The 19,865-nt window shown below is 48.0% G+C and overlaps 1 protein-coding gene across 1 annotated transcript; it reads right to left on the bottom strand.

The window, feature by feature from the left end:
• Positions 1 to 11,967: 11,967 nt before the first annotated feature.
• Positions 11,968 to 16,582, bottom strand: LOC104662270. The gene is made up of 3 exons (XM_030941116.1): positions 16,407 to 16,582; positions 16,255 to 16,293; positions 11,968 to 13,020 (listed from the first exon to the last, which is right to left on the bottom strand). The coding sequence occupies exons 1-3, from the start codon at positions 16,503 to 16,505 to the stop codon at positions 11,968 to 11,970; spliced, it is 1,191 nt and encodes a 396-aa protein (XP_030796976.1). The 5' UTR covers positions 16,506 to 16,582.
• Positions 16,583 to 19,865: the final 3,283 nt, after the last annotated feature.

The following is a 19,865-nucleotide window of genomic DNA, read 5'->3' as shown; positions in this document are numbered from 1 at the left end:
GAATACATTCCTTCCCCTGGTTCCCTCCCACCCACGCCTGCGCCTTCCCAACAGGCTGGGCAGTGAGCCTTTGACTGGACCTCCCATCCTCAGCTGCCAGAGGCTGCTCCCTGACCTTAGCCACCCCCAGGTCATGAGTGAGAGGTCGGGGGTCCATACACCTGGATCACAGGCCTAGGCTCTTGTGGAATGTCGGTGTTAGGGCCTCCCCTGCAGCTCCCTTCCTTGCACACATGGTTTTTGCACTCCTGAATGTCGTATACTGTTCTAGGCACATGGGGAAATTAAAGTCCCTGTCCTCCTGGAGCTTCTGTCCTAGTGAGGGGAGACAAATATGAAATTTATACAGGAAGGAAATTATACAGAATGTTAGAAGGTGATAAGTGCTATTTAAAGACAAAGAGAAAAGGCACTGCAGTAAGGGGGTCAGGAGTGCAGTGGGGGCAGAGAGGGAAGCGACAGCAGTACAGTTTGGAAGAGGGAGATCTGGACAGGTGTTCCTGAGAGGGTAACAGCTGAGGCGGACACCAGACATCCCCCTACCAGAGGATTGACGTTTTTAGAGTGCTGGCGTCACACACTAGTTTTCACTTTTTCCAGGGTCAGGAAGACACAGAGTTATGGGTGTAGCTATTCTGGGTCATGCTGGGAGGTGTCTTTCTCCCCCATGGGCTGTTCTCCTGGAGTTCAGGGAGGCTGTGTGGCCTGAAAGGGGTCTGCAGTCAGGGACTGGGCCAAAGTGAAGTTGGTCTGATCCAAGCATTGGAACTTTGTCTATAAAGGCAATTCAGTGGACCAATTGACACCAGTCTTGGCTGGGCATGCTGACCTAGCCAGGCAGTGATGCTGGGAAGGGTTCCTGGTGAACTATGAGCCATGCCTGGGGAAGGTGGCATGAGTTTCATGGAGGAGTCTAGGACATGCATGCTGCTGGAGACATGGATATGCTCTCCCAGCTCACTCAATCCCAGGCCTGCCCTCTCCACACATGTGCATGTTTGCAGACACTCACCACACTACACTGCACAGATTCTTGCAGATCATACATCCACCCACCCACACAAGAACACACCCACCACACACTTGACTCAGAAACACCTACCATGCACACTCACACACACCTAAACACACACCCCATATCCACACACAGCACACACTCATGCACACTCACACATATCAATCACATGTCACACACACTAGACACACACATGCATTTAAACCATATATGCACACATGACACACCTATCCACCATACCCACAACTGAACACACACACACACCACACACACGCACACACACTTCATTGTGAAGCACGGGCCTGCAGCGTCTAGACAGGCTCTTCAAAACCCTGTGTCCCTTCATGGAGTTGGGTGGATTCCAACTTGCTGAGCTGGTTCCTATAGGGTGTGAGTGTCCTTTATCTCTGTTCTAGGACAGGAGGACAGACAGATCAGAATTTCTAAGTATTTCATAAAATGTCCACTAGAAAAAAGAGGTTTTTCTTTAACTATATGGAGCTTCTCTAGGAAAAAGGAAAGACCCTCTGAAATAAATCTTAGAAACTAGGTTTCAGTTCTAGCCCAACTGGTTGCCGGTTACGTGCCACTGGGTAAGTCACTTTACCCCCTCGAAATCTCAGTTTCTTCATCTGCAAAACGGGAATGAAAAACTGCTTTTTTCAAACTTCTCCAGTTGAGTAAAACTCTATGTGAAATTGCTTTGTAACCTAAAAAAATACCGATGTAAAATAGATTTATCTATAAATTGTGTATGCCTTGTTGTGTGAGCCCGGCAGGCAACCTGGAAGGTGGAGACAGGAATGGGAGGCATGTCTTCTCTGTTGTCTTCCTCCCCTACTTCCTTCAGGTCAGGGCATCCCATGCTCCATGGGACGTGAAGTCATCGAGGAGGGACCCTCCTGCCTCCAGGGGAGGGCTTAATGGAATCACACAGGAAGTAAGATGCTGCTTTACAGTGGGCTAGCTCTTATAATCTTGGGGTCCAGCAGGAAGTGATTTTTACCAGCAACTGCCCTCACCATGAACTGTCCAGAGGTGAGAAGATGCAACCAGTGAAGGGGAGAACAGCAACGCAAGACAGAGAGCCTGCCTCAAAGAGAGGCAGAGAGCTGCAGAATCACCTAGCTCTACCCTGCCCTGCTCAGGGCTAACACCAGCATTTTGCAGAGGGCACTGGAAGGAAATCTGTATGGGGCGAGAACTTATCTGAGCAAGGTAAGAGCTGCTCTGGACAATCTCAGGGCTGGGAGTCCTATTCAAGAAGGGGACCAGCCCTCATCTGGTCACTGTAAAACCATGCAGACACACAGTGGGCCATTTTGGACCATAAAGATGAGGTTCTGGTCCCCAAAGCCTCAGGACTACTGCCCAGCCCCAGACTGCTGTCATTAAGACTGCCACTTGAGAAGGACTCAAACTAGTAGTGGTTCAGAGCTGCCAACCTGTACCTACCAGAGGTATAATTTTGATAATTGCACAGTCTCCCTCTTTAAGGTGGCTGGGTGTGGTGGCTCACACCTGTAATCCTAGCACTTTGAGAGGCAAAGGCAGGGGATTGCTTGAGCTCAGCTGTTCAAGACCAGCTTGGGCAACATGATGAAACCCGTCAGAAAGAGAGAGAGAGAGAGAGAGAGAGAGAGAGAGAGAGAGAGAGAGAGAGAAGAGAGAGAGAAAGAAAGAAAGAAAGAAAGAAAGAAAGAAAGAAAGAAAGAAAGAAAGAAAGAAAGAAAGGAAGGAAAGAAAGAAAGAAAGAGAGAGACAGGAAGAAAGGAAGGGAGAGAGAGGAAGGAAGGAGAGAGGGAGGGAGGGGGGAAAGAGGGAGGGAGGAAGGAAAGAAAGAAAGAAAAAGAAAGAAAGAAAGAGAAAGAAGAAAGAAAGAAAGAAAGAAAGAAAGAAAGAAAGAAAGAAAGAAAGAAAGAAAGAAAGAAAGAAAGAAGGAAGGAAGGAAGGAAGAAAGAGAAAGATTAGCTGGGCAACATGATGAAACCCATCTCTACAAAAGAAAGAAAAGAAAGAAGGAAAGAAAGAAAGAAAGAGAAAGGAAATTAGCTGGGCATGGTGGCATGCACCTGTAGTCCCGGCTACTCAGGAGGCTAAAATGGGAGGATTGCTTGAGCCCAGAGGTCAAGGCCGCAGTGAATGAAGATCATGCCACTGTACTCCACTCTGGGCAACAGAGCAAGACCCTGTCTCAAAACAAAGAAACAAAATAAACCAAACAACTTAGGGACCTTAGAGTCACCTGTTGACATCCTTCATGCAGGACTCACATGATCCCTCATGTAGGAGTCACGTACATGAGCAGCCTCCTTGGCAGACAGTCAGCCAATTATTGTTTGCATACTTTCAGTGATGGAGAGCTCAGTATATCTTGAAGCAGTTCATTCTATTACTAAATGCCTTGCTCTAACTATAAATTACAGTCAAAATCTATCTTCCTCTAATTTCTCCTCATAGGACACAGTTGTGAACTTCATACAAGTCTGCCCCTTCTTCCACATGACAGTCCTTCAAAGACTCAGTGATTATGTCCTCTTGAGTCATCTTTTTCTCCAGGCATCTCATGTCTTGCCCCCTCTCCATGTGACTTCCAGGTGACCACCTTTCCTTCTTCCCCTCTAATCTTGGTAAGAGCCCTTTACAGCAGGGGTCCCCACACCCTGGCCAAGGACTGGTCTGTGGCCTGTTAGGAATCGGGCTGCACAGTAGGAGGTGAGTAGCAGGCAAGTGAGGGGAGCTTCGTCTGTGTTTACAGCCATTCCCCATCCCTCGGATTACTGCCTGAGCTCCACCTCCTGTCAGATCAGTGACAGCATTAGATTCTCATAGGAGCATGAACCCTATTGTGAACTCTGCATTCGAGGGATCTAGGTTGCCGGCTCCTTATGAGAATCTTACTAATGTCTAATGATCTGAGGTGGAACAGTTTCATCCTGAAACCACTCCTAAATCCCACTTGATCATGGCATATTATCTTTTTGATTCATTGTTAGATTCATCTTGGTAGTACTTTGTTGAAAATGTTTTCATCTATGTTCATTAGGAATACTGCCTGTAGTGTTTCTTTTGTGTGTGTCCTTGTCTTGTTTGGGTATCAGGGTACTGCTGGTCTCATAGTCTAAGTTGGGAAGAATTCCCTCCCCTTTAATTTTTGGGAATAGTTTGAGAAAAATTGGTGGGTTTTTTTGTTTTTTTTTTTTAATTTTTATTTTTTTGGCATTTGCAGCACTTTAATTGCCAAGGCAGATTACATACAATAAATGAAGAAAAATGGGTAAACAAATATACACATTTTGAGAATTTCTAAGGTTCAATTAACATGTGAGAATTCCTTAACCTCTTAATCATCAGGAAAATGGATATTACAACCGCAACAAAGCCACAAGTCATTGGATCGACAAACATTAAAAAGTCTCACAATCCTAAATGTTGGGGAAGATGCTGACCACTAGAAGCACTGGGAAAAGCCCTTTACAAAGCTCTCAAGCAGCATCCACTAATGCCAAATATCCCAGTGAACAGTGGTTCCAACCCCAGCAAGGAAATGCTCAGGCTCAATTCGAATAAGAGGCAGGTACATTCACAGCAGAGCCACCTGTGATGGCCACACAGGGAAGACAGCAAATACCCACCTGCAGCAGAGTGGGTAAAGGGCGGTGCATTTTCTGCAGAAAGTTATCAGTGGTGTAGACCAGCCACTCCAGGCCCACTGGGATCTGTAGGACTTTGCAGGCACAGGCCCCTTACCAATCTAGTAGTTACCTGGGGTCTGAGTGGTTTTCATTCACAGAGACATCCTCCTCTTGGTACTGAAACCCTGAGTTCTTTTTTGTCCATAGAGCCATGCCCTTCTTGGTACTGAGACATCATTGTGAAGACTGACGATCCCTCCTAGGGGTATAGAGGTGGGAGCAGCTCCATGAAGTGAGGGAATAACTGAGTGTCTGTCAAAAAGTCGGAGGCATAGGGGCTCTGAGGCCACAGGGGCCCTGGGGCTGGGACTGGGAGTAATCCTGGGCATGGGCCTAGAACTGGGACTGGGCCTGAGAGTGAGCCTAGGCTTGGCATCCAACCAGGGCTTATGATGGGACCTGGGCCTGGGATTCTCTCATGCCTGTGATCCCAGCACTTTGGGAAGCTGAGGCAAGCGGATCACCTGAGGTCAGGAGTTTGAGACCAGCCTGGCCAACATGGTGAAAGCCTGTCTCTACTAAAAATACAAAAAATTAGCTGGGTGTGGTGGCGGGTGTCCATAATCCCAGCTACTTGGGAGGCTGAGGGAAGAGAATTGCTTAAACCTGGGAGGCAGAGGTTGCAGTGAGCTGAGATTACACTACTGCACTGCAGACTGTGCAACAGAGTGAGACTCTGTCTCAAAACAAACAAACAAACAAACAAAAAACCCAAAAAACAAAAAACCATGTTCCATACATGTTTTCCTAATGGACTGTTTGGTATTTCTCATTTTTGAACTCCAGATATTTGTAAGGTCAGCCCTTTTCCTGTGATCTCAGTTACAAATATTTGTCCATTTTGAATTGTCTTTTGATTTTTCTTATGGTGCTTCATGCCATGTAGATTTTTTTGAATTTGTGTAGTCAAATGTAGTAATCAATTTATTTTCTGGTTTTTGGATATTGAGTCACGGTTAGAGGGACTCCAATCACCCCACCCACTTCAAGGTGAGAATGGAATTCTCTCACATATTCTTCCAATACTTTTATGTTTTCTAACCAACTTTCAAGAGATACAATTTACATATAACAAAAGGCATATATTTAAAGGATATAATTTGATGACACTTGACAGATGTACATCCTCATGATATCATATGATTTTTCTTTAAGTATTAAATCATAATGCATTTGGAATTTATATCACTGTCTACTTTGAGAAAAGGACTAAATTTTATTTATTTATTTATTTATTTATTTGAGACGGAGTTTCACTCTTGTCACCCAGGCTGTAGTGCAATGACGCAATCTCGGCTCACTGCAACCTATGCCTCCCAGGTTCAAGTGATTCTTCTGACTCAACCTCCCAAGTAGCTGGGATTACAGGCACTCATCACCACACCCTGCTTAATTTTATTTTGTATGGGGTTTCACCCTGTTGGTCAGGCTGGTCTCAAACTCCTGACCTCAGGTGATCCACCTGTCTCGGCTTCTCAAAGTTCTGGGATTACAGGCATAAGTCACCACGCCCGGCAAATTTTATTCTTTCAGTTTTCAGATGATTGGCCAGGTGTCTGAACACCCTGCATTGAGATGCTTCCTTTGTCCCATTCTCTGTTTCTGTACGGATTTCTGTCTACATCTGGACTTGCTCTTCTATTACATTTATCTGTCTGTCCATACATACACATTTACTACACTGTTTTAATAAATGAAGCTTCATAACTGAATTGCCTTTAATAAATGGTACCAGCTCCAATACCAATTGCAGCAGAAGACATGGTCCCCTGCATTAAGTATTTGAGAGCAAGATGGATGTTCTGGGTGCTCGAGCTGAGTTTGTTTCCCTATGCCAGGCCTCCTCTTTACTCTTAGAGAAAGGTACCCCATTTTATAGATATAGAAAGTGAGGTGGGGTCAAGGAAGGTCAGTCCCCAACTGTGCCAGTGCTGAATTTTGCAGGGTTTAGGAGCACCCAGCCTCATATGCCCATTTGTGAATGAGAAAATTTGCTCCGGGTGGAGATAGAGACATGTGGAGAAGACAGATCTGATGACGCATTATCACTCAACCACTCACTCATTCACCACTTTACCCCAGCACAGACTGACCATGTGCTCAGGCCAAGCCCTGCACTGGGGCAGAGAAGGGGCTGCCCCGTCCCCTGGGATCTCACGGTGGACTGCAGGGAAAGGTGAGGAAGCACCAAGGGACAAGAAGATGTGACTGTGGTGGGAATAGATGGAGGAACGGGGATGTGGGTGCCCACAGTGTGGCCTCATGGTCTTAGCCTGCCCCTCCCTCCGCTTCCAATGCTGAAAGTAGGACCTGTGCTCAGGACTTTGCAGCAGGAGGGTTATTTGGAAAAGTGAATCCAGGGAGCAGAGTGAGGGTCTGGGAAAGTAAAGGAGGAGATAAAAGCTAAGGGTATACTGTAGAGATGACCACATTAAAGGCAACTATGGCTTAATCCAGTGTGATCTCTAGGACAGCAGCTAGAAAGTTTATCACGGCCGGGCACAGTGGCTCATGCCTGTAATTCCAGCACCTTGAGAGGCTGAGGCAGGCAGATCACCTGAGGTCAGGAGTTTGAGATGAGCCTGACCAATATGGTGAAACCCTGTCTCTACTAAAAATACAAAAATTAGCCAGGCATGGTAACAAGTGCCTGTAATCCCAGCTACCTGGGGAGCTAAGGTAGGAGAATTGCTTGACCAGGAGGCAGAGGTGGCAATCAGCTGAGATCACACTACTGCACTCCAGCCTGGGCAACAGGGCGAGACATCATCTTAAGAAAAAAAAAAAAAAAAGAAGGAAAGTGCATCAGATTGTGCATGTCTCTCTCTCAGTGAAAAAGGGGGAAGCATTTAACTCCACGTTCCTGTCTCCATTGGTTGAGGGCTGTCCTGTGGGAACAGGCAGGAATCCACCAGGGATACGTGGATCTGGTGACGGCCAGCATGTGTGGACTGCTTGCCAGACCTGTGGCTGGAATCTGGAGCCAGGTGAGAACACATGAGGCTGGACAAGGGGTCTCAGCCTGGTTCCCAGGTATGGGACTTGACGGCCACCTAGCTGGCCAGGATGGGAAATGCAGCAGGGACCAGGCCAGTGAGGGAGGTTGCTCCGGGTTCCCCACCCCACAGAGGAGGCAAACCTGAGACAGGGCAGCCCTTTACCCTGGAAGTCCCTCCTTCAGGGACAGACCCCGAGGCTCCACAGAGCAACCCAGCCACAAGGGAGGCCTGTGTGTCCCCATGTGATGGGCTTTCATTGCACTGGGCCCCAAGGAGGTCACGGCCTTGGAGTGCAAGAATTCTTCCCGGCTCCTGAGTCCCAGGACTACCTGCCTCTTCTGTCCCGTCACCTGGGCCATCTGCCCCCCTCCACCTCCTGCAGGCTCACCCCTTTGTTCCCTGCTTTCTCTTTCTCTGCTTCTCTCTGCCTGCCTCTTCGTCCTTCCTTTCTCTTTCTGTGACCCTGTCCTCAGCAACTCTTTCCCTTCTTCTATTGTACTGTTTCTCTGTGATTCTCTCCAGCCCCCTCTCCCTGTCTCAGTCCTCTCCATCTCTCTTGCTTCCTGTCTCCATTCCTCTCTTCTCTTTTTTTCTCTGCCTTTCTCTTGGTGTGTGGATGACTGGCCAGCTCTCTGGACATCTCCCTCCCTCCAGCTCCCTTGGTTCTCACTGTGGGTCCTTTGTTTCTTCCATCTTTCCTCTTCTCCCCCTGGGCCCAAGTCAACTTCTCTCCATGACTCCATCCTCCCATCTCCATCCCTCTCTCTCCCCTCACCCCCTACCTCCTCTCTCTCTCCCTTCCCTCTCTCTGTTTCAACCTCTTTCTCTCTATCCTCCTTGTCTTTCTCCTCTCTGTTCTTCCCCTCCCTCTCTCATCCCTTCTCTCGTCTTCTCTCTGCCTGTCCCGTCCTCTGACTGACATCACCCCTGCATTCTCTACTCCTCTCCAGTCCTGCTCAGTGAGCCTCTCACCACCAACCTCTGCCTATCACACAATTTAAAAATTACAGGAAGATGGTGGGGGCACAGGACTTATGGAGAAATGTCTACACCCAACTCAACTTCCCTTAGAGCCGCCTGGAGTTGGTGATACGGGGGGCAGCTGGCGCAGTGGGGAATGGGCTCTGACAAACCCTGAGTCTCTGTGAGGCTCCTCACGGGCTCCACAGCTGCTGCTGGGCCCCCTTCTATTCTCTGTCAGGAGAAGTTGGCCACCTCATGGGGATGGATTCCTGTCTATCTGCTCACAAGGCACCACGGGCAGTCACTAGGAACACAGTGACTATTTCTAGAATCAGTGAGCACAACCTCCACCCATGACTGGATACAGGATATTCCCCCATCCCAGAAGGCCCCCTCGGGCCCTTCCCAGTCAACACTACCCAAAGGGTAACCCTGTTTCTGTGTCCAGCAAGGCAGTATCTGCCTGAGTTTGAACAGTGTATGAGGAGTCACACGTGGTATACCTGGGGGTGTGAACTGGTCCTCCAGGAAGCGGACACCCAGAAAGATAGGACTGCAAATGTTTATTAAGGGAAACACTATGGAAATGAGAGAGAGAGGAGGGAGCACGGGGCATGGGGCATCAAATATGGTGGAGACTTTTCCAAGATATCGTGGCCCAGGAGACTCTTCAAATTTCAAAATTGTCCTGTAAGGTAAAAAAATTTTGGTTGATTTCCAGGTGACCTTCTTTTGCCCCATATACATTTTGTCTTCTCTGAAATATCTGTGCCCCTGCTGAATATGTCTGTGTGTGGCCGCATCTGTGTCTGTATGTCATGGAGATAATTATCCACAGATCGCAGATGTAAATCTCAGAGTTTAACTGTGTATGCATTTTTAGAATCTCTTCATCTCGTAAGGATCTGAATTCTAATCTTGGAGACAGGGACTTTCCCTTATCTTTTGAAAGAGAAACTGGAAATCCCAGAACCTGAGCTATTACACCCTAAGGTTTATTAAATGAACTTCAGTGAACATCTTTTGCTGATCTGACTGGGAATATTTTCATTTAACCAGCGGGAAGGGTGAGGCTCTACCACCTACCAGCTGTTTTGCAAGATGCTTTCCTTATGAGTTTGGTCTCCCTGCCCTCACCATGACCTCATAATCACATCATTCCCAGCTCATTTCTGAGAAAACTGGGGCTCTGAGCCCTACTGAGAGTTGGTGTCTGGGCTTAGGCAGCAAAGACACAGGGAAGGGGAAGCACTTTGCATGCCAAGGTTGGGAGACGCAAAGCTGAGAGTCGTGGGTGGGAAGGAGAGGGTGCTGGAGATCAGAGGAGGCCAGAGCAGCTCAGGATTGGCCTTGAGTTTCCGGCCAGAGTCGGCCTCATTCTGAAGGCCAAGGCCGCAGCTGCACTGAACCAGACCCATCCTCATTGCTAGTCTCCTTGGGCCATAAAAACTCAGGGATACAGGTTCCCCTGACAGAACAAAGCTAAATTTTTCAGACCTCTAGGCATTCATTCACCCTGATCCAGAGCCTTCACACACCCAGGGAAAGAATCATCTTTCTGCCGATAATGGACTAAAGGCTGTAGGGCAACAAGGAAGTGCTGTGGGGGTAATTCCCCGTACACACTGTGCTATCTGGGCTCCCACGGCGGCTGTGTGTGGCCCTCACGCAGCCTCCATGCTCCTGCTCACACTGCTTGCCTGGCTAGGAGCAGCCTTCCAACTCCATCTGAGTCCAACAAACCCCCATGTGACACCTCCTCGCTTCATCTTTCTCTTCCACAGCCCCCTGTTTACTCCCAGGAGATTCTTCTCCTCTTTTTGCACCCTGCATCCCTTCACTTGTGCTTCCATTGGGGTGGTCAGAAACTCTGTGCCCTTCAGTGTTGGTCTCTCTGCTGCAGGACACAGGATGCCCTGCCAGTCAGGAACGGGTCTCATCCCTCACAGAGCTGGCCATATGGCCCAGGTTCCATACACACCTGTTAAACTGGTGTTTCTAGCTTCTGTAAACAATCTCTGGCTGGGCACAGTGGCTCACACTTGTAATCTCAGCACTTTGGGAGGCCGAAGTGGGCAGATGGCATGGCTCCAGGAGCTTGAGACCAGCCTGAGCAACATAGTGAAACATGGTCTCTGCAAAAAGTAAAACAAAAAAAAACATTAGCCAAGCATGGTGTTGCACACAGGTAGTCCCAGCCACTCTGGAGGCTGAGGTGGAAGGATCACCTGAGCCCTGGAGGTGGAGGTTGCAGTGAGCCAGGAGTGTACCCCTGCACTCCAGCCTGGGTGACAGAGTGAGACTCTGTCCCCGCCAGAAAAAAAAAAAACAACTCTTTCCTCATCTATAGAAGATACCTGCTGCCAAGGTCATAATGAGGAAATAATGCAACTGACTTGTAGTCTCAGAAACTTGAGCCAAGTGACCACATCCTCAGCACGTGCTACCCTCGCGTTGTAAAGCCCTGCAGTACAATCTGACATTTTTATTCATTCAAGAAAGGAAAGCTGAATCCATTTTGCAACTCAGTTCATACTGTTCAGATAAACATACCAAATGGTACATGTGGAGGTGGTGGTCGAGGTCTTACAGGCCACAATGAGTAGAGGAGCTGGTTGAGGTCCTGGAGGAGTCAGTTCAGACAGCAGAGGCCAGCCAAGTGGAGAAGGTGGCAGATGTACTAGAGGAGACCCTGGTGGAGGAGGTGGTTGAAGTCCCGGGGGCCACGAGTGGAGATCACGGAAGTAGCCGAAGAGATTCATGTGAAGGTGGTTGTTCAGGGGCCAGATGCCACCCAGGTAGAAGGCGTGGCTGAGGATCCAGAGGTTACTAAGTGAAGATGTAGTCGGAGGTCCCAGAGGTCTCACAGAACAAAAAGGTGAATGATGTCCCAGAGGAAATGCAGCTATAAAAGATGGATGAGGTCCTGAAGGACAGAAACATGCAGGAGATAGATAAGGTCCAGGAGGACCAAGAGCTGCAGGAGGTGGATGAGGTCCTGGAGGACAGACACAATTTGCAGGTGAATTAGGTCCCAGAAGACCTATGGCTTCAGGAGGTGGATGAGGTCCCAGAGGACCAACAGCTGCAGGATGTGGATGAGATCCTGGAAGACCTACGGCTGCAGGAGGTGGATGAGGTCCCAGGGGACCTGCAGGTGCAGAAGGTGGATAAGGTCCCAGAGGACCATCAGCTACAGGAGGTGGATGAGGTCCCAGAGGACCAACAGCTGCAGGAGGTGGGTGAGGTCCAAGAGGACCACCAGCTGCAGGAGGTGGATGAGGTCCCAGAAGACCTACAGCCACAGGAGGTGGATGAGGTCCCAGAGGACCAACAGCTGCAGGAGGTGGATGAGGTCCCAGAGGACTGACAGCTGCAGGTAGATGAGGACCAGGAGGACTGACAGCTGCAGGAGGTGAATGAGGTCCCGGAGGACTGACAACCACAGGTGGATGATGTCTGGGAGGACTGACAGCTGCAGGAGGCGGATGATGTCTGGGAGGACGGACAGCTGCAGGAGGTGGATGAGGTTCCAAAGGACTGACAGCTGCAGGTAGATGGTGTCCAGGAGGACTGACAGTTGCAGGAAGTGGATGAGGTCCTGGAGGACTGACAGCTGCAGGTGGATGATGTCCCGGAGGACTGACAGCTGCAGGTGGATGAGGTCCTGGAGGACTGACAGCTGCAGGAGGTGGATGAGGTCCCAGAGGACTGACCGCTGCAGGTGGATGAGGTCCTGGAGGACTGACAGCTGCAGGAGGTGGATGAGGTCCCAGAGGACTGACAGCTGCAGGTGGATGAGGTCCTGGAGCACTGACAGCTGCAGGTGGATGAGGTCCCGAAGGACTGACAGCTGCAGGAGGTGGATGAGGTCCCGGAGGACTGACAGCTGCAGGAGGTGGATGAGGTCCCGGAGGACTGACAGCTGCAGGTGGATGAGTCCCGGAGGACTGACAGCTGCAGGAGGTGGATGAGGTCCCGGAGGACTGACAGCTGCAGGTGGATGAGGTCCTGGAGCACTGACAGCTGCAGGTGGATGAAGTCCTGGAGGACTGACAGCTGCAGGAGCTGGAAGAGGCCCTGGAGAACAATTGAGTGGAGGAGGTGGTTGAGTTTTCAGGGAACTCTCTAGTGTAGGAGGTGGTTGAGTTCCCAGAGGACACTCCAGTGAAGGAGTTTGTTGAGGTCCCAGAAAACCTCCAGATGGAGGGAGTGGTTGAGTTCCCAGATGACACCCCGGTGGACGAGGCGGCTGGCAGCCCATCAGTGATCCTGAAGGGCCAGCCATGAGATCAGGCAAGTAGGGCCATTCTGAGAAAGGATGAGGCTTCCCTGCAGCCACATTTACCTGCAAGTCAGGAGGAGAAAATGTTTTGAAATATATGAATATGATGGATAAAAACACCAAAACCAACACAGGCTGCAGGTGATAGTCCCTTGTACCTTTCCCTCGTCCAGGTTTCAAAATGGCAGCATCAATGCCCGCCCCCCGCCAAAAAAAAAACTCCCTTCAACTAAGTCCTGCCGATGGCAGGGGAGTGAAGAAAAGTCACGGGGACAAACTGCTATCCCCACACACCACTCTGTCTGCAAATGTAGGCAGGCTGGGGGCTTGTCTCTGTGAAGACAAAGTCATAACCCAGTAACAAAAAATTAGGTTTCTGACACAGGTGTGTCTATGTCTATCCTCATTCCTCCCTCACCACCATCACCAGAGCATGTTCCTTGCATCAGATAAACAGAGAGAAAGAGAAGCATGAAAAGCCCATTGTCCACACATGAGTCGCGGCTACTCTTAAGAGAATGGCCTCCAGGCTTTTCATGTGCTGTCTCTGAGTCTCAGAAATCTGCAAGGTCAGTGTGACCACCCTGCTCCAAATCTAAGAAAATAGAGGTTCCCAGAGGAAGCAGAAATTTCACCCAGCATCACACAGCTGGCAAGAAGCAGAGTGGAAGTCCATTCCAGCTCTGCCTGCAACACCCTCTCATCCTCCTTCTGCTTCCCTTCTTGACAAAGGGTCTTCCCTACTTTGGAGGTACCATCCATGGGCACAAAGAGCTCTGGGGAGATGGGGATTCCTGAAGAGCTGCAGGGGAACTGGGAGAGGGTTTTCTGACAGAATAATCCTACATACAGATATCAGTTTGGCACGGCTATCATATTTCTTTAACTTCTAGGTAATACCAAATTTTAAGTGCACTATGACATAAAGGATAATTTTGTCCATGGAAAAATGAGGTGGGAATTCTCAACAACAGAAGCAGTTTAAAAATGTGTTTGATTTAAAGTGTATGAGTCCCATGATGTGTGATCAGAGGATTTAGCAGCTGTCAGAGATACAGAAGCCACACGAGAACCAGCTCGGCTGAGCATCATTGAAGGCCTTCATTGGGAATTGTGCCTGCAGGCAATGAGTGACGTTCACTCTCCACCACCTCACAGCCGGGGCACATTTTCTATTAAAATATGGAACCTCTGACACTTAGAATATTAGATCAAGGGCAACACTGGGTGAGGGTGGGGCCGTTTTTGCTCAACACAGTTAAGAACAGACGGGACTGTGATGAACTATGGAATTGACTTTGCCAAAGAACACTCAAAATTGCACAAGGCACGTATTAATGTTGGATCGATGAGTTTTCACTTCTGGGATTACGGCGGATATTCTGAAGGTTAATTACCTACCTTATAGCAGAAAAGAAAATCACAGCAACAAAAAGAAACCCCACATATTTTGGGAAGGAGACTCCACACCATCGTGAGTAAAAGGGATCGGCAGGGTCTACTGGGCCATAAGACCGACCGCAGTGGAGCTCAACGGCATCCTCTCGTTATTTCTGGAAACAGAACAGTGACAGCCCTGCAGCCCTCGGCCCTTAAGCCTTTATGGCTTCTGGAGGTGCCACCAAAGATGACCAGCTGGAAATGGAGAAGCCTGAAAGCTCATGGGGAAGATTTTGCTTTCAAAAATCCACAGAGCAGAGGACAGGCCAGGAGAGGGCGCTGTAGGAAAAGACAAAAGTGTCCTGAACTAGAGGGAAAACGACCCCAGCATTTATCTTTGTCTTTGTGTTTTCAGGTGGGACAGAGCGGCTGTTCCTCATGGAACCGAATGAGGTCCTGAATCCGCTAAGGGCCAGAGAAGGGAACGGGCCTTAATCGGGCTTCCACGCTCTGTGCCGAACGAGAAACCCTCCACACCCTCCGCTGCCACCTCACTCTCTTTGCCACCCTCTGGGCCTCATCCTTGAGGAAGACGCCACACAGCCCTCATCCAGGGGTTTTCTTAATTCTCCACTGACTGTGGACAGGCCGGGCTCTAAGCAGCTGGAAATGAGCGCTAAATCAAAAGTTCACTGTACATATCAGAGGAAGTCACTCATGTGAGCACAGACTCAAAATTAAAATAGGAACAGCCATGGATGGGAAGAATATCAATGAACCCTGGACAGAAACAGCACTCTCTCCTTTTCTTCAAGCCATAGGGGAGTTCAAAATTAATCTAACCTCCATATCTGAACAGGTATTATCAATATTTATGAACAGAAATGGACATAAAGAGACTAACAGTCATGAGGAAAGGTAAGAGCTATAGAAATTAACTGGAAAGTTTTAGGATTACACTTCAAATGCTAGAGAAGTTAGATGACATAGAAATTTAATTTACTAATGAAGTTTTATAGTTCACAATAAACAATTTAAACAAACAAAAAGGAATGAAGGAAGCTCCAAAAAGTGTAAATAAATGCTTCTTTAAGAAAAGAAGAAATATTGATCCATGAAGACATAGCCAGAAAATTTCTGCTCCCATCAACACTTACAGCTCCCATTCTAAAATGTTATTGGTGTTACTTTTCTCAAATAAAAAAAAAAATAAAGCCTTCCCACCAACTCAAGGTTGGAAGAGGACCTGGTCCATTTGCCCTCTAGGCTCATCCCCTCAGTTAAAAGTAACCAAGACATCAGGGTGGAACGATGTCCACAGTCAGTGGAGGGGCCTGAGCTCCACCATTCACAGGGGACCAGCCACGAGTCATTCAGCTGTGGCACCTGAGAAAAACAGGGTCCTGCCACCCAGCAGGATTACTGTTCTCTTTAGTAAGTGCATGGAACTGTTTCCAGGAAACATAACAATTACCCAGCCCAAGCCCTCACCCCCGAAAGGAGAAGCAGAGTGGGTGGATTGTGGAGCAGACGTTAAGTGGCTGCCTTCACAGTGAGCTCCTCCCTCTCCAGAAAGGGTTCTCTAGCCCCAGCCATCCCTGGGCTGCCTCCTGACTCATGTGTCTCTCTGGCACTCCCTGCTTTTCCATCATTTCCTGTCTTGAAGACGGAGAAAGAATTGACTTGTAGAAGAATCAAAACACCATTTTCTTTACTGGACAGTCAAAGCTTCATCTTAAAACAAAAACATCCTTAAAATTTGTCCATCACAGTTACCTACCTGTGCTGCTTGCAGGCAGCCTTCCTCTCTGCCGTCTCCCTCTGCAAGGCTTGGGCACAGAGCTGTGGGGAGAAAAATACATCCATGTCCTGACTTGGCCCAAAAGCAAGGAGGAGGAAAAAAAAAAAAAAGCTTACCCGGTTGTTGAGGGCCTTTCTTGCAGCAGAAGGAGCCATCTGAAAAAGCCAACACCTGAGAAAGTCTGTGTTGAGAGAGTCTAGGGGCTGTGGCGGCATCATCTTCATGAGCACTTAAGGATCCTGCAACTGCGGGGAGGAAGGCTCCTTACCTCACATCTGTAGGAGTCCTCTACCCACCGCCACAGCTCTTGTCTGTCTTGAATTGTTTTCCTATAGTTTAGAATCACTTTCGTCAGACAAAGCATCATCTTCAGTACGATTTTAAATAATCTGCCATGTTCCTGATGTCCTCACAACTGACCCCTTACACAATCTATTTGTACATAGAACATGTATTTCACATGGTTATAAAAGTACAGTATGATCAAAACTGTTGCTGTAATGTTTCCTCCTCTTTTACTTAATGCCTGCTGGGTTGTGAGCTGACAATTTCCTTACCTATTTTCAGTATGTCCCTAATTCGTTCTTCATTGGGCATCTTTTATCAGGAAGCTCCATTCTCCTGGAATTAATATCCTTGCCATATTTCACAGGGCAGACACAGCTGAGCTGATGAACAGGCACAGTCCTTTTGAAGGACGGGTTGATCCTACAACAACACGTTTTCCTAAGGATGATGACAACTCACACCACCCCTAGAACGGCTGGTATGAACCAAGTTTCCACACAGTCTGGCTGGCATTGCAGTCAGGAGATATTCAGCTACTTCACATGTTTTGATCACTAGTAAATCTTAAGGTACTTTGTGTTCTCTTGTGTGAATTCTCTCTCTGGATCTCTTCTGGCCATTTGTTTCCATTTTTGTGTTAACTGGGTCTAAACATTGTACAAAGATTTAAAACAAAACACCCCAGCAGGGCTTTCCCAAGAGGCTGGTGTGGGTTTCTGAACTCACTTGCAGATGGGTATTTTTTCTAGAGCCAATTTCCTGGCTTCTTCCACCTCTGACAGCCGCCTCTCCCTTTCTGCTCACTCACGTTCTTTCATTCTCAGTTTCCTCAGTTGAGAAGGGAGAGAGATGCACGCACATGATCCACCGGCCTGTGTGGGATTCCTTCTTCCCTTCCGGCATCTGAAGGCCGTGATTCAAAGGTTCCCTGACAACCTTCCCATAAATGAACCAAGTGATCCTCACAACTGGAGGGAGAGTTAACACCTTCCATGGAGGGACAAAGAAAAAGCACACTCTGGCCTGCTGGCAAGTCACCTGTTGTTTCCAGCTCATCTTCATCGTTCTGTATTCCTACTCTTTAGTAAATATGAACTATTAAAAGCTTCTATGAGATGCACTATGTGTGCTTCTAGGGTCAGTCTTGTGCCTGACATAGCGAAAGCTCATTTTAGTTCAGTGTGGAAAACCAGACCTCACCAGCTCATCACAACTGGACGGAGCAGGGGATCGCTCCTCGTCTGACTCCTCCCATAGGGAGACCTGATTCTCCATCAGAAGCTGATGCCAGAACCCAGACAATCAGCCTCAGAGAGATCTGTCCAGGACATGCTGTCATTAGCCCTGCGGTTCACTGCTGCACATGTCCATGATTCAGGACTGGAACTCTTCTCATGGACTTTAAAGATCCTGGTTGAGAGAAAAGGCCAATCTGAGTGCTGGGTGCATCTACTGAATTGGAAATGATCAAATGGCTCTTTAGTCAGGGTGCCCTGAAAATAGGTGACAAACTGCAAACATCCTCTGGTGATGAGTGACTTTAACAAGGTTTGGTTCACAGAGAGTGAGGGCAGAAAAAGGAAATGGTTGAAAAGGTAGGTTTGCTGTGTTGCCCTCACACTACTTGATTCATGGCTCTGATTCTAAAAATCTCACTTGATACTTGATTTCATATGAAGGAGTGTAAAATGCCAAGAACTCTAGGAAACGGGGGCAAAAACACTTCAAAGAGAAAGTTCATGCACCTGTTTCTGAGCGCCCAGGGCACTCTTCAGCACATGCTGTCTGGAGTGGCCTGAAGCAAGGATGTGTTGTGAGGTGCAGAGGATGCAATGGGAGCAGGATCCTGTCCCCACCCTAAAGGAGCTCACAGTTTAATGCAAATGAGAAGCCAGTGAGGACCTCACTACTCCTGCTGTGCACTTGGGAACTGGAAACACAAAACCTGAGTCTGGAGGGAAGCTAAGGAAGCATTCTGCTCTGGGGTAGACATGAGTGCATGTGAAGCTTCTGATCTCCCATGAGAACAACGGGGACGTGGAGCAGAATCTAACACCCATGACTGAAAGCATCAAGTTGCTAACATGGCAGTAAAGAGACATGAGGCCAAGATGGTGAAGAAGGCAATCCAGGACGAAGGTCAACCTCACATTTGGGGCTCATTTCCCTGAGTTTCACCACTGAATTCCAGAAGGGACTAACTGAGATGCAAAGAAGCAGAGCAGCTTTTGCACCATGTGGAGGATTGGATGGAAAAAAAGCAGACTGAGGCTCTGTCAGTGAAGGTGATCCCTACTGAAGTCCACTGGTTTTGGATGGCACCCAGAAGAGTCACAAGCCAGGAATAGAGGTGGACAGGAAATACCCTGACCTTTATAGGGACTGAACCCTCACTAATAACCTCAATTGCTGACGGTATAGAGGGTGTCTAGGTGTGCTAGGATCCCTGACCATCCCCCAGAAATAGACGCCCATCTTTTCTGCAGCAAGATAACATGCTAGTAGGCCTCAATTCATTGCTAAATATTTTTTAACCAGTGTCTGACATTCAGCAAAAAAGACTAGTCATGTGGCAGGAAAAATGCAATGTCATATGACCAAAAGCCAAAAGGCTGTGAAAATGAATCCAGAGGTGATGCAAGCATTGAATTTAACAATGCCAGTACCTGGACCTCCTCTTCCCCCTAAAACATTACAATCAGGAATGTAGGAAGGGAAAGGAAATATGCAGATTAATTAAGCAGGAAGGACAAGCTCAATTTTGCACCCACTGAATTTGCCACAAATATTGTGGAAAATATTCTCAAGGCCATTGCAGTTGTCTGCTTTGGTTGGCACATGGTTCATACAACAGTATTTGTGTCAGTGAACATCTTACTCTTCCTCGGCCTTTCTTTGCCTAGAGATTTCGCAATGACTGTCGACCTTCTTCATCACCTTTTGGATTTCAGCTACCACTTTAGCTTCCGTAGATCTCCATGATGTAGAGAAACCTTTTAGGCCCATTTTAATTCCTGGAAAGGATAAAATCCTTTTATTGTGTGCATACAAGTGGACCTGAGCTCTTGGTTAGTGTGTAGAGAGGAGAAGGGGAGAAACCTGAGGGCCGGAAGCTGTTCTTTCCCTTAACAGGACAAACTCATTTCCACACTATGGGGACTCCGACAGATAGCATACCTTCCTGGCTACGGCTGTTGGACCTCCAGGCTTTCCCCTGTCAATCTGGTGGATCTGTCATTTATATTTCTTGACTTTAAGACAGACTTGAGAAAAGACATCCAGGAAACAATAATTGAACAAGGATGTGTGAATATACTTCACACAACTGAACTGTACATTTCAACAAGATTAAGATGGCAATTATCATGTAATACATGTTTTACCACAGGTTTAATCACAGTTTGAAAAGAAAGCAACTACCTTCAGTTCTCTGAATTCT

The sequence above is a fragment of the Rhinopithecus roxellana genome, chromosome 11, assembly GCF_007565055.1.
Source record: "Rhinopithecus roxellana isolate Shanxi Qingling chromosome 11, ASM756505v1, whole genome shotgun sequence".
NCBI classification, from domain to species: domain Eukaryota; kingdom Metazoa; phylum Chordata; class Mammalia; order Primates; family Cercopithecidae; genus Rhinopithecus; species Rhinopithecus roxellana.
This window is presented reverse-complemented; position numbering and strand designations above follow the sequence as displayed.

What these genes read in the sequence shown, in the direction of transcription:
- LOC104662270 (XM_030941116.1), bottom strand. Translation starts at nt 16,505, where the DNA reads ATGATGCTTTGTCTGACGAAAGTGATTCTAAACTATAGGAAAACAATT. An exon ending in AGGACTCCTACAGATGTGAG is followed by an intron (nt 16,294 to 16,406) that starts GTAAGGAGCCTT and finishes TGGCTTTTTCAG; the next exon opens with ATGGCTCCTTCTGCTGCAAG. An exon ending in GAAAGGCCCTCAACAACCGG is followed by an intron (nt 13,021 to 16,254) that starts GTAAGCTTTTTT and finishes CCTGACTTGCAG; the next exon opens with GTAAATGTGGCTGCAGGGAA.